The sequence below is a fragment of the Elephas maximus genome, chromosome 15, assembly GCF_024166365.1.
Source record: "Elephas maximus indicus isolate mEleMax1 chromosome 15, mEleMax1 primary haplotype, whole genome shotgun sequence".
NCBI lineage: Eukaryota > Metazoa > Chordata > Mammalia > Proboscidea > Elephantidae > Elephas > Elephas maximus.
This window is the reverse complement of record NC_064833.1, coordinates 76,513,990-76,528,766: the sequence shown is the minus strand read 5'-3', so window position 1 is coordinate 76,528,766 and position 14,777 is coordinate 76,513,990. Positions and strand designations below refer to the sequence as shown.

Here is a 14,777-nt window from a genome sequence, read left to right as displayed (position 1 = left end):
AACATTTCTTTTGTTGTTACTGCACGTGATTACACTTTGTGCATGCTAATTAAGGATTATAGGCTCTCTCGGTGTACATCCTCTATGTTTCAAGCTATATAAAAATAAACAAATGGTATCAGAGCAGCGCTATGGTACAGAATACTGTATTTATTTTTGTTATTTTTTGTGCTAAATGCAGAATCTTTGGCCACACGCACTGTTTCATTTCCCAATAATCTCCATCAGTTTCCTGTTGCTGTGAGCTTGCTGCGCTAACTGCTCAGCCCTGGCCATTTCCAGGACTTCTCGGAGGAGGTGGAAGGTGAGATCCAGCGAGATCGGAGGCTCCTCGGACCGCCTCTTCCTCTCCGCTGCCTCCTGGTGGCCGCCCAGGGCGCTCTCGACTTCGTGCTCCCCGGGACTCGCGGGGCTGTTGAGCGAGCGCCGGGGCAGCGGCAGCTGCTGCAGCAACGCGCGGAAAAAGTTGGCCGCCTCTTCTGGCGAGGGGCGGCTGCCGCCGGCGAGGGGCGAGGAGGCAGGCGAGAGGGGAGCAGCGGGGCTCTTGTTGGGGTTCCCCAGGCGAAGGAAGTATTCTTCCCCCATGCGGAGCAGGACGGGCCGAGGCTGAGGCTGCTGGGACTGCTGGGGCTGCGGCGGCGGCTGGAAGAAATCCAGGGGCTGGGGGTGCTGCGGGGCCTGCCGGGCGCCGAAGTCAAGCCCCCGGCTGAGGAAGGCCCTGCAAGGCGGGCAGGGCAGCAAAGCCACCAGCAGAACGCCCGCGGACATGAGCAGCGTCAGCCGCATGTTAAGGGCGCTCGCTGCAGCACAGAGGTGGGCGGAGGGTGGAATGAGAGAAGACAAGAGAGAAACAAAGAGTTGGTTAGAGTTTAGCTCAACTAGGGGATGCACTCGGAAGTCTAGCCCTACAAGACAAGCCCAGGAGTTGCCGGGCTCTGGAATGCTAACGGGCGCTGTCCGCGGTGCTGAAGCTCTGGTCTAGGACTTGTAGTGCTTGGGTATTAGGGGAAGCAACCAAGGGGACTTCTGGGGCTGGGATCATACGGGGAACAAGAAAGGGGCTTCTGCAGGACTCGGCGCCAAAGCGCAGCACCTCGCCAGGCAGGAGTGTCCCTCCTCCTTCTGAGACCCCAGAAGGGGCGGTCCCTGAGTCCTCTCCCTAATGATCCCGAAGACTGATTGCCTGCGCGTTAGGGAAGAGCTGCAGATTTAAGATTTCACCTGCTCGGAACCCCCTTTTTCCTGACTTTTCTGCATTTTCCCTCAAATTGAGAACTACTTCCTCTTCTCCCTCCATCGCTACCCTTCCTTCCATCCCTAGGGAGTCAGGGTCGATTGGGTGCTCGTCTACACAGCCAGCAAGGAGCAACTGGCAGGTCAAGTAACGACGAGCAGCCGTCTAAGTTTGCCTTTCCTACATCTCTGCTTACTGTCGGAATCCTGGAGGCACAGTTAGCAAACACACACGAACACGCACACGCACACGCACTTGCATACACGCCCGCACAGGGACAGCTGTCTCCGCGGCGCACACTGCTGCAGCTCAGGAAACACAACGTTGTTGCCTGGTTTCCGTCTAGGCGCTCCCTACCTTCCAAGGCGCTTCCGCAGGTGAGCCGGACAGCTGCCGCTTCTCTGCAGAGGGACCTCTCTGGGTTTTTTTCAGGAGGCTTTCTTCCCTTCCTCCTTTCTGTTCTCACTCTTTTTCTTTCTCTCTTCCGTCTCTCTTCAGTCTCTCTCCGGACTTGGGCTCCGAGTTTCTCCACACCAGAGCTTGGAGTGGGATTTTATAGTGTCGACCCTCTTCAGAAACCACGCAGCATTTGCCTAATAAGCTGACGCTCTCTTGACAGCTCGATTGCGTGCTGCCTCTGCTCCTGCATAAATCATAGGGCCCTGCCAGAGGAAAGAGGGGCAGAGTTTTGCTATCTCAACACCGAATCTCACATCCAATTATATCAACAGATATTTATCGCCTCCTTGGTGACGTCAACGAGCCCTAAAATGGAAGGGCTTCTTATGACTTGTCCATTGACAAAAATTCTTGAATGAGATTTCCCAGATGTGAAAACATACTGACTTCTTACTATGAAAGGCCAAACTGGGGGGTTGGAAAAGAGCGAATGGAGGGGAAAAGAAGGGAAATGCAAGGGAAGGGAGGTCAATCTATGTACAGTCCTGCGGGAAAAGCAGCGACCAGTCATAGGGAACCTAGATTCCCCTCTTCCCTCTCCCTCTTAACTTCTCTGACCAGCTGTCTCGGGAAACACTTCAGTGTCTGAAAATATCCCTTTGCTGCAGCCACAGTCCCATCATCTCTCTGCCTGGAGAATGAAGAACAAAGAGATAGACATCCAGTACTTAAGCCTCTACCTGTGTTTTCCTCCCGAGAGCAGATAAAGAAATCATGGCTCTGCAGAGGCAAGACCAACAGTTTAAGTCTCCTGAAACACAGACCAACTTTTTTCAATGATGACAAGAACTACTGCCCTGATGAGGGGCACAAACCAGGGTCAGCCAGGGGTGCTGCAAAGATTTTCAGTTCTCCTGGAATCTTACTGCTCTTACTTTGTCTCTCCTACCAGGAATTTATCATGGACTTTTTTTATTCCTAAGTAATTAAGGAGACAAAGGACCAGTGAGAGGTGAATGAGTTAAACAAGCTTTACTTAGCCTTGTTGTTGGTTAGTTTTTGTCCAGCCTATTCCCACTCATGGTGACCCCATGTGTGCAGAGGAGGTCTGCTCCATAGGATTTTCAAGGCTGTGACCTTTCAGAAGCACATCACCAAGCCTGTCTCCCAAGGCACCTACCTCTGCGTATGCTCAAACCCCTGATTGTTTGGCTAATAGTCAAGCTACTCAATACAAACCCAAGGAGAGGAGCATCCATTCTAACTTCCTGTACTATATTAGAAAAGGCTTCAACTGCTTTATAACAAGGCCAAACCCATTGGTTGCATGCTTTCCTTTCTTTTTTTCATAATTGTATTGACTTTGTTGTTGTTGAGAATACACAGAGCAAAACATACACCAATTCCATGGTTTCGATATGTATCATTTAGTGACATTGATTACATTGTTCCAGCTGTGTAATCGTTCTCATCCTCTTTTTCTGAGTTGTTCCTTCCTCATTAACATAAATTCACTGCCCCCTAGTGTTCTTATCTAATCTTTTGAGCTGCTGTTGCCCATTTGATCCCACACAGTTGTTAAAACAGCATAATGCTCAAGGCAGACTTTTTTTTTTTTTTTTTACTATTTTAGCTAAACTATTGTTTGGTTTTAAGAAGATTTCAGAGGATATTTTTGGTTTAAGTCTTGAAGATTACCTCAGGGCAATAGTTTCATGGGTTCATTCAACCTTCATGGCCCCAGGAAATCTGGAGTCCAAGAGATTTTGAAATTCTGTTCTACATTTTCCCTTTGTGATCAGGATTCTAATATGGAATCTTTGATCAAAAAGTTTAATAATGGTAGCCAGGCACCATCCAGTTCTTCTGGTCTCACGGCAAAGGAGGCAGTTGTTCATGGAGGCAATTAGCCACACTTGCCATATCCTCTTCCTTTTCCTGACTCTACTTCTTCCTCTGTTGTTCCACGTGAATAGAGACCAATTGTTGTGCCTTGGATGGCCGCTTGAAAGCTTTTAAGACCCCAGGCTCTACGCATCAGACTAGAACAGAGGCATTAAACATGTTATTAGGCCAATTACCTGGGATGTCCCATGAAACCATGACCCTAAACCTCCAAACCAAGAAACCAAATCCCATGAGGTTTTTTTGTTGTACATAAGCAGTCTCAGCAGCTACTCTTTTTTTTTTTTGTCATCATTGGTGTAAATGTATCTATCATACAACTTTTGCTAATTCAATTTTTTACATGTGTACAACTTATTAACAGCAATTACAATAATTGGCTGTACCTCACCCTTAATCAACACAATATTTCTAACACCATTAACCTTCCCTTTTCCTCTCCCTGTCACCCTGGGTAACCACTAATAAACTTAGTTCTCTATACTTTTGTCTTCTTATGTAAGTGAAGTCATATAATGTTTGTCATTTTGTGATTGACTTATTTCACACAGCATAATGTCTTCCAGCTCCATCCATACTGTAGCATGTATCAAGATTTCATTTCTCCTACTGGCTGAGTAGTATTCCATTTTATGTATGTGCCACAAGTTGTTTATCCACTCATCTGTTGATGGGCATTTAGGTTGTTTTGACTTGTCTATTGTGAATAATGCTGCAATGAACTTTGGTGTACAAGTGTTTGAGTGTCTGCTTTCAAGTCTTTTGGGTATATACCCAGGAGTGGAATTGCTAGGTCATATGGTAATTCTATTTTTATTTTTTTGAGGAACTACCACACTGTTTTCCACAATGGCTGTACCATTTTGCATTTTCACCAGCAATGGATAATGGTTCCAATTTCCCCACATCCTAACCAACATTTATTATTTTCTGTTTTTTTTTTTTTTTTTTTTTTTAATCTTAGGCACTCTAGTGGGAGTGAAATGATATCTCATTGTGGTTTTGATTTGCATCTCTCTGGTGGCTAATGATGCTGAGCATATTTTCAAGTGTTTGGCAGCCACTCAAATGTCCTCTTTGATGAAACACATATTTAAGTCCTTTGCCCATTTTATGATTGGGTTATTTGTCTTTTTGTTGTTAAGTTGTCAAAGTTTTAAATATACTTTGTTTATTAGATTCTTGTTGGCTATATGGCTTCTAAAGATACTCTTCCAGTCTGTACTTTGTATTTTCACTTTTTTTGTAAAGTCTTTTGATGAACAAAAGTTTTTAATTTTTTATGAGGTCCCATTTATTTCTTTTGTCTTTTGCTGTTTGTGCTTTGTTATTATATTGGATAATCCTTGTTAAAAGCTAAGCCTGACAGCATTGCCCCTGCTCGTTCTTCCAAGAGTTTTGTGGTTTTAGTTTGTGCATTTATGTCCTTAATCCATTTTTAATTTTTTTTGTATAAAATGTGAGGCATAAATCTTGCTTCATTTTTCTGCATGCAGAAATTGAATTTTCCCAACACTATTTACTAACAAAACTCTTCTTTCCACATTAATGGACTTAGCACCCTTTTCAAAATCATTTGACCATGTATGTGTGAGTTTATTTCTGAACTCTCAGTTCTATTCCATTGATCTATTTGTCTATTGTTATACTAGTACGAGGCCATTTTGATTACTGTAGCTGTATACTGTGTTTTAAAATCAGGAAGTGTGAGTCCCTCTACTTTACCGTAAAGAAGGTTGTTGGAATTTTTATTAGAATTGCTTTAAATCTATAGATCACTGGGTAGTATTTCAGTGATGTCACTAGGGTTTGTGTCACTCAATATGGTAGCTCACCACCTCATGAATCTCCTCCTGTACCAGACCACACAGAACGCTTTGTAATGTTTTTTATACTAATGTTACTCCTAAATTGTAATTCCCATATATCACTCCTTTTCTTTTAATTACTACTTCATTCTCAAAAAAAGTTGCTGATATAGGTTCACTGATACTGCTTACCACAATATTGTAGCTAAAACAGAAAATTTGGCAAAATCAACAACTATAAAAATACTGGCAGCAACAAAAACAACATCACGGTCCTTTGGCAGGCACAGGTGAAACCACGTATTCAAAGCATCATTGTAATTGAGTAATGACAGTTCTGACTGGAGCACATTAGAAGGTTCCAAAAGTAAATGAGCTTAGAGTTTTAGACTTGTAGGTATATTGATACGTGTAACAAAAAATGTTTCTGTTGTTATTACCAATTACACGGATATATATATACACACATTTAGTAAAGCAAAAAGAAAGTTTTATTTGGCATATGTTCAAAAAGACAAAAGTTGAGGAGCAGACAAGCATGCTTCCAGGGCTGATGTCTGCCCGAGTCCCAGGAAATATTACAGAGTAAGCAAGAATAGGAAAACGGACAAGCACATCTCACAGCCATATCTGCCCGGGTCCAAGGAACATTATAGAGTAAACAAGAATGGGAAAATGGACAAGCATGCTGCCACAGACATGTCTGTCCAAGTCCAGAGAATATTACAGAATAAACAGGAATGGGAAAACAGACAAGCATGCTGCTACAGCCATGTCTGTCCTAGTCCAAGGAAGGTTACAGAGCCATCAGTATATTTTAACATTGCAAATGGGCAAAACCATTGAAAGCTTCACCTTTTCACAGATTGGCTAGAAACTGTCATTCTACATTTGGAATTGTCTTTCTTAAGGATCATTGGTACAAGTTTCAGTAACAACAGGAGGGTCTTCATTGGTCCAACAAATTTCTATTCACTATACGTTAATAGAAAAAGAGTGGAAAGTCTTTTGTGCTCTGGCTTATGTGAAACATTCCCTAAAAGATATTTTCCAAGATTATTCTATCAACTGTCTTTATCTGAGGGCCCAATTGATGTGTCATTGTGAGTCTTTGTGAGCTCTTGTGAGCCCAGCTCCAGCTGGGTCACATTCTCTATGCTCAAGGACAGGGAATAATGATCCCAATGTTATTTCCTAAATCATCCCCCCCTTTTGATCAGAGATTGGAGATAACACATTGATGATCAATACCTGGACTTAGTCGAGCTCCTAGATGGTGACCATGGCAGATTCTTTAAACTCATGGTGCTGGTTTGCCACCTGATACCTCCTGGTTCTTCACCAAGATATTAATAGCCATGTTCTCATCAATCACATTGCCAAAGTGAGCAAACTCAATGCACATCAACATTTTAGCCAGAGGCCTTCTTTTGCCTTTTAGGTGTGTAAGACAATAGAAGATAAGTTTTATTATGCCTAATACTATCAGGATGTAGACTAAGAATATTACTTGTAGTGGTGCAAATAAATCTCGTGTTTGTAAGGGGGTTACAGTAGGTAACCAAGTAGCTTGCTATCCAATTCTATTTGTATATTCTGTTCTGCTCCTGTGTTATTTATCTAAATGCAACAAGAGGGATTTGCTACAGCACATATTACACTTTCTTGCACCAATAAACAAAAATCTAAGGCTATTTTGTTATCTCATGTCACCTTGGCTTAATGAGGTCAGAGATCACTGTTGTATTTCCATCCAACTAGCAAGTTTGTGTATTATTTGTCCCATAGTGATTGATAAATTTCTTAAAGATTTCTCCAATTCAAATACGCCATAAGTAGGAATTAAATTTACCAACCATACCCTGAGTGTTGGACCAATGGGCTTTCTTCTGACTCTCGTTTTACAAAGGATAACAAATTAACATTACCTTTCTAGTATTTACTATGAATACCTAAAGATAATCTTAAAGTTCTAGTATTTACTATAAATATCTAAAGATAATCCTAAAGTGTATTGACCAAGCATGCGCCAGGAATCTAAACAAGAGATTGCCCGTGTAAATTCACTATTAGTTAGAAAGGAATCACCTAAATTAGTATAGTTGAATCCACCACACAAAAACACATACCCATAAAGGGCACTCAAAGTTTATCTAGAGAAAACAGAAGGTATAGAAAAATTTACATGTGACAAACAAGTTTCTATCAAAGAATACATGATTAGGAGGTGGGGCCAAGATGGCTGACTAGGTAGAAGCTACCTCAGATCCCTCTTGCAACAAAGACTCAGAAAAACAAGCGAATCGATCACATACATGACAATCTACCAACCCTGACCATCAAACACAGATCTAGAGTTGACCTGAGTGACAGAGACTGAGAACAAATAACCACGGGGAAGCAGCGAATGTTTTCGGAGCCTGGAGCCAGCGTCCCAGTCAGGAAACCTTGGCGCCGGGCTTTGGACTGGGCGCAGAGGAGCTGAGCACGGCATCCCGAGACTGCGCAAACACGGAGCGCAGCCCTAGCCCCCAGAACTGACCTCGGAGGAAGCCCAGACAGTGCACGCAGACAGCACAGCAATGTGGCTGACAGGAGGAGAAGTCACTGGGAGGCAGCGACTGGTTTTGGAGCCGGGAGTGCAGCGTCCCAGCCGGGGAACCTTGGTGTTGGGCTTTGGACTGGGAGCGGAGGAACTGACCACGGCTTCTGAGACAACATAAGCACGGGACGCAGGCCTGACCCTCGGGGGCAATCTCTACCCAGCCAGCACACACAGTTGACGTGCCCCTTGGGAATCTCAGATAAAACAGTCATCCCAAGCAAGATAAGTAACTTTGTCTATATTCCGGGGTGCTACCTATTTATCTGAACCCTCCCCTGCCCTTCCCAGGCAGCTTCATTAACGTTGGAATTTCCTGAGCCAGAAAGTGAACTGCGTTGCGGTTTTTCTTTCTTTCTTTCTTTTTTTTTTTGGTCTTTTCCTAACCCATTCTCCTGGCATGAGAGAAGCAGCTACAAAAAACGCAGGGACCAAAAATCCTTCCCTAATTGGACTAAATACACACAACCAGCTCCAGCCAAGCATATGTGATCCACAGTCTTGGGCTTTGATCCCTACAGGGAACAAGGTGGCTATTATAATGCAAAGGCAATTCTGATAGGGATCTGACTATAATTGTTTTAGCGGATTACTGGAAAGACAAGTTTCCCAGGTCTGATATCTCTGCGTATTCAACAGAGCCCTCCCTGACCCAAAACAGGGAACTGAGGGCTGAAGCTCCCCCCAGACCACCTAGCCTCCTGCCTTAGGGGTCTAAGGAGGGTGACACCTACTAATCTGTAGAGGTACTTGCATTGGGGGCCTAAGGTACAGCTGCAGACCCCACCCACCAAGGTGCTTTAGGAATAGAGACACACCTACCTCACTGGCACTTGGGGGAAGTCTGTCAACATCCTGCCCCCCCTGGAGTGTGAACCCCTGCTGCTACTAGAATCTGGTGCACACAACTATCACCACTACTTCTCTAGGTGGATAGGTGACAGTCTGCACCACACACTTGATGACCCAAAATCAGATTCTACTCAAGAATAGTGAATGGACTCAGGCTTATATATCTGGTAACAGCCCAAACCAGCTGGTAATAGGACATAAGTGACTCAAGGGCTACAACAATCAAGACAGTGCAATCTAGTAGCCCATCTACGTATATTGAAAGAAAACAAAACAAGGTAAGACTCAGTGAGCAAATATAAAATAAATCATTACAATATCTTATAGATGGCTCAGAGACAGCGGTCGATATCAAACCACATAAAGAAGCAGACCATGATTGCTTCTACAACTCCCCAAACTAAAGAATCAAAATCTCTCCCAAACGAAGATACAATCCTGGAATTGCCAGATACAGAATATAAAAAACTAATTTACCGAATGCTTCAAGACATCAGGGATGACCTCAGAAATGAAATCAGGCAATCTACAGAAAAAGCCAAGGAACACACTGATAAAGCAGTTGAAGAACTCAAAAAGATTATTCAAGAACATAGTGGAAAAATTAATAAGTTGCAAGAATCCATAGAGAGACAGCATTCAGAAATCCAAAAGATTAACAATAAAATTACAGAATTAGACACTGCAATAGGAAGGCAGAGGAGCAGACTCGAGCAATCGGAATGCAGAGTGGGAGATCTGGAGGACCAGGGAATTGACACCAATATAGCTGAAAAAAAAAAAGTCAGATAAAAGAGTTAAAAAAAAAATGAAGAAACCCTAAGAATCATGTGGGACTCTATCAAGAAGAATAACTTGCATGTGATTGGAGTCCCAGAACAGGGAGGGATAACAGAAAACACAGAGAGAATAGTTGAAGATCTGTTGGCAGAAAACTTCCCTGACATCATGAAAAATGAAAAGATATCTATCCAAGATGCTCATAGAACCCCATTTAAGACTGATCCAAAAAGAAAATCAGCAAGACATATTATCATCAAACTTGCCAAAACCAAAGATAAAGAGAAAATTTTAAAAGCAGCCAGGGATCAAAGAAAGGTCTCCTACAAAGGAGAATCAATAAGTTCAGACTACTCAGCAGAAACCATGCAGGCAAGAAGGCAATGGGATGACATGTATAGAGCACTGAAGGAGAAAAACTGCCAGCCAAGGATCATATATCCAGAAAAACTCTCTCTGAAATGTGAAGGCAAAATTAAGACATTTACAGATAAATACAAGCTTAGAGAATTTGCAAAAACCAAACCAAAGCTACAAGAAATACTAAAGGAAATTGTTTGGTCAGAAAACCAATAATATCAGATACCAGCACAACACGAGGTCACAGAACAGAGCATCCTGATATCAACTCAAATAGGGAAATCACAAAAACAAATTAAGATTAATTTTAAAAAGAAAAAAATGCTCAAAACAGGGAATCATCGAAGTCAATATGTAAAAAATGACAATAGTCAAAAAGAGGGACTAAATACAGGTGGCATAGAACTGCCATATGGAGAGGGATACAAGGTGATATAAGACAATACAAGTTAGGTTTTTACTTAGAAAAATAGGGGTAAATATTAAGGTAACCACAAAGAGGTATAACAACTCCATAACTCAAAATAAAAACCAAGAAAAACATAACGACTCAGCAAACATAAAGTCAAATACTATGAAAATGAGGAACACGCAATTTACAAAGAAAAACATCTCAGCACAAAAAGTAAGTGAAAAAATGAAATTGTCAACAACACACATAAAAAGGCATCAAAATGACAGCACTAAACACATACTTATCTATAATTACGCTGAATGTAAATGGACTAAACACACCAATAAAGAGAAAGAGAGTCTCAGACTGGACAGAGAAACATGATCCATCTATATGCTGCCTATAAGAGACACACCTTAGACTTAGAGACACAAACAAACTAAAACTCAAAGGATGGAAAAAAATATATAAAGCAAACAATAAGCAAAAAAGAAGAGGAGTAGCAATATTAATTTCTGACAAAATAGACTTTAAAGTTAAATCCACCACAAAGGATAAAGAAGGACACTACATAATGATAAAAGGGACAATTGACCAGGAAGATATAACCATATTAAATATTTATGCACCCAATGGCAGGGCTGCAAGATACATAAAACAAACTTTAACAGAACTGAAAAGCGAGATAGACACCTTCACAATTATAGTAGGAGACTTCAACACACCACTTTCGGAGAAGGACAGGACATCCAGTAAGAAGCTCAATAGAGACACGGAAGACCTAATTGCTACAGTCAACCAACTTGACCTCATTGACTTATACAGAACACTCCACCCAACTGCTACAAAGTATACATTTTTTTCTAGTGCACATGGAACATTCTCTAGAATAGACCACATATTAGGTCATAAAACAAACCTTTGCAGAATCCAAAACATCCAAATATTACAAAGCATCTTCTCAGACCGCAAGGCCATAAAAGTGGAAATAAATAACAGAAAAATTAGGGAAAAGAAATCAAATACTTGGAAACTGAATAATACCCTGCTGAAAAGAGACTGGGTTATAGAAGACATTAAGGAGGGAATAAAGAAATTCATAGAATGCAACGAGAATGAAAACACTTCCTATCAAAACCTCTGGGACACAGCAAAAGCAGTGCTCAGAGGCCAATTTATATCGATAAATGCACACATACAAAAAGAAGAAAGAGCCAAAAGCAGAGAACTGTCCCTACAACTTGAACAAATAGAAAGTGAGCAACAAAAGAATCCATCAGGCACCAGAAGAAAACAAATAATGAAAATTAGAGCTGAACTAAATGAATTAGAGAACAGAAAAACAACTGAAAGAATTAACAAAGCCAAAAGCTGGTTCTTTGAAAAAATCAACAAAATTGCTAAACCATTGGCCAGACTGACTAAAGAAATACAGGAAAGGAAACAAATAACCTGAATAAGAAACGAGATGGGCCACATCACAACAGACCCAACTGAAATTAAAAGAATCATATCAGATTATTATGAAAAATTGTACTCTAACAAATTTGCAAACCTAGAAGAAATGGATGAATTCCTAGAAAAACACTAAAAAAAAAAAAATTTTTTTTTTTTTTTTACCTAAACTAACACAATCAGAAGTAGAACAATTAAATAGACCCATAACAAAAAAAGAGATTGAAATGGTAATCAAAAAACTCCCAACAAAAAAAAGCCCTGGCCCGGACGGCTTCACTGCAGAGTTCTACCAAACTTTCAGAGAAGAGTTAACACCACTACTACTAAAGGTATGTCAAAGCATAGAAAATGACGGAATACTACCTAACTCATTCTGTGAAGCCACCATCTCCCTAATACCAAAACCAGGTAAAGACATCACAAAAAAAGAAAATTACAGACCTATATCCCTCATGAACACAGATGCAAAAATCCTCAACAAAATTCTTGCCAATAGAATTCAACAACATATCAAAAAAATAATCCGCCACGACCAAATGGGATTTATACCAGGTATGCAAGGCTGGTTTAATATTAGAAAAACCATTAATGTAAAAAACAAAAGACAAAAACCACATGATCTTATCAATTGATGCAGAAAACGCATTTGACAAAGTCCAACACACATTTATGATAAAAACTCTCAGCAGAATAGGAATTGAAGGAAAATTCCTCAACATAATAAAGGGCACCGAAAAAAATTTTTTTTTTTTAATACAAAGCCAACAGCCAATACCACTCTAAATGGAGAGAGCCTGAAAGCATTTTCCTTGAGAACGGGAACCAGACAAGGATGTCCTTTATCACCGCTCTTATTCAACATTGTGCTACAGGTCTTAGCCAGAGCAATTAGGCTAGACAAAGGAATAAAGGGCATCCGGATTGGCAAAGAGGAAGTAAAATTATCTCTATTTGCAGATGACATGATCTTATACACAGAAAACCCTAAGGAATCTTCCGGAAAACTACTGAAACTAATAGAAGAGTTTGGCAGAGTCTCAGGTTATAAGATAAACATACAAAAATCACTTGGATTCCTCTACTTCAACAAAAAGAACATCGAAGAGGAAATTGCCAAATCAATACTATTCACAGTAGCCCCCAAGAAGATAAAATACTTAGGAATAAATCTTACCAAAGATGTAAAAGACCTATATAAAGAAAACTACAAAGTACTACTACAAGAAACTAAAAAGGACCTACTTAAGTGGAAAAACATACCTTGCTCATGGATAGGAAGACTTAACATAGTAAAAATGTCTATTCTACCAAAAGCCATCTATACATACAATGCACTTCTCATCCAAATTCCAATGATATTTTTTAATGTGATGAAGAAACAAATCACCAACTTCATATGGAAGGGAACGAAGCCCCGGATAAGTAAAGCATTACTGAAAAAGAAGAAGTAAGTGGGAGGCCTCACTCTGCCTGATTTTAGAACCTATTATACTGCCACAGTAGTCAAAACAGCCTGGTACTGGTACAACAACAGGCACACAGAACAATGGAACAGAATTGAGAACCCAGAAATAAGTCCATCCACATATGAGCAGCTGATATTTGACAAAGGCCCAGTGTCAGTTAATTGGGGAAAAGATAGTCTGTTTAACAAATGGTGCTGGCACAACTGGATATCCATTTGCAAAAAAATGTAACAGGACCCATGCACAAAAACTAACTCCAAGTGGATCAAAGACCTAAACATAAAGACTAAAACGATAAAGATCATGGAAGAAAAAATAGGGACAACGTTAGGAACCCTAATATAAGGCATAAACAGAATACAAAACATTAGCAAAAATGACGAAGAGAAACCAGATAACTGAGAGCTCCTAAAAATCAAACACCTATGCTCATCTAAAGACTTCACCAAAAGAGTAAAAAGACCACCTACAGACTGGGAAAGAATTTTCAGCTATGACATCTCCGACCAGCGCCTGATCTCTAAAATCTATATGATTCTGTTAAAACTCAAACACAAAAAGACAAACAACCCAATCAAGAAGTGGGCAAAAGATATGAACACACACTTCACTAAAGAAGATATTCAGGCAGCTAACAGATACATGCGAAAATGCTCTCGATCATTAGCCATTAGAGAAATGCAAATTAAAGCTACGATGAGATTCCATCTCACTCCAACAAGGTTGGCATTAATCCAAAAAACACAAAATAATAAATGCTGGAGAGGCTGCGGAGAGATTGGAACTCTTGTACACTGCTGGTGGGAATGTAAAATGGTATAACCACTTTGGAAATCTATCTGGCGTTTTCTTAAAAAGTTAGAAATAGAACTACCATACAACCCAGAAATCCCACTCCTCGGAATATACCCTAGAGAAATAAGAGCTTCACAAGAACAGATATATGCACACCCGTGTTTATTGCAGTTCTGTTTACAATAGCAAAAAGCTGGAAGCAACCAAGGTGTCCATCAATGGATGAATGGTTAAATAAATTGTGGTATATTCACACAATGGAATACTACGCATCAATAAAGAACAGTGACGAATCTGTGAAACGTTTCATGACATGGAGGAACCTGGAAGGCATTATGCTGAATGAAATTAGTCAGAGGCAAAAGGACAAATATTGTATAAGACCACTATTATAAGATCTTGAAAAATAGTATAAACTGAGAAGAACACATAAACTTTTGTGGTTACGGGGGGGAGGGAGGGAGGGAGGGTGAGAGAGGGTTATTTACTGATTAGTTAGTAGATAAGAACTACTTTAGGTGACGGGAAGGACAATACTCAATACATGGAAGGTCAGGTCAACTGGACTGGACCAAAAGCAAAGAAGTTTCCGGGATAAACTGAATGCTTCAGAGGTCAGCGGAGCAAGGGTGGGGGTTTGGGGACTATGGCTTAAGGGGACTTCTAAGTCAATTGGCAAAATAATACTATTATGAAGACATTCTGCATTCCACTTTGAAATGTG

General features: G+C 40.8%; 1 protein-coding gene across 1 annotated transcript; it reads right to left on the bottom strand.

Moving 5' to 3' along the window:
* Positions 1-204: 204 nt before the first annotated feature.
* On the bottom strand, positions 205-786 carry CRH (corticotropin releasing hormone). Its single transcript, XM_049854122.1, has one exon. It carries the CDS (start codon positions 784-786, stop codon positions 205-207), a length of 582 nt encoding a protein of 193 aa, XP_049710079.1.
* Between the last annotated feature and the right edge of the window lie 13,991 nt (positions 787-14,777).

What these genes read in the sequence shown, in the direction of transcription:
- CRH (XM_049854122.1), bottom strand. Translation starts at nt 786, where the DNA reads ATGCGGCTGACGCTGCTCATGTCCGCGGGCGTTCTGCTGGTGGCTTTG.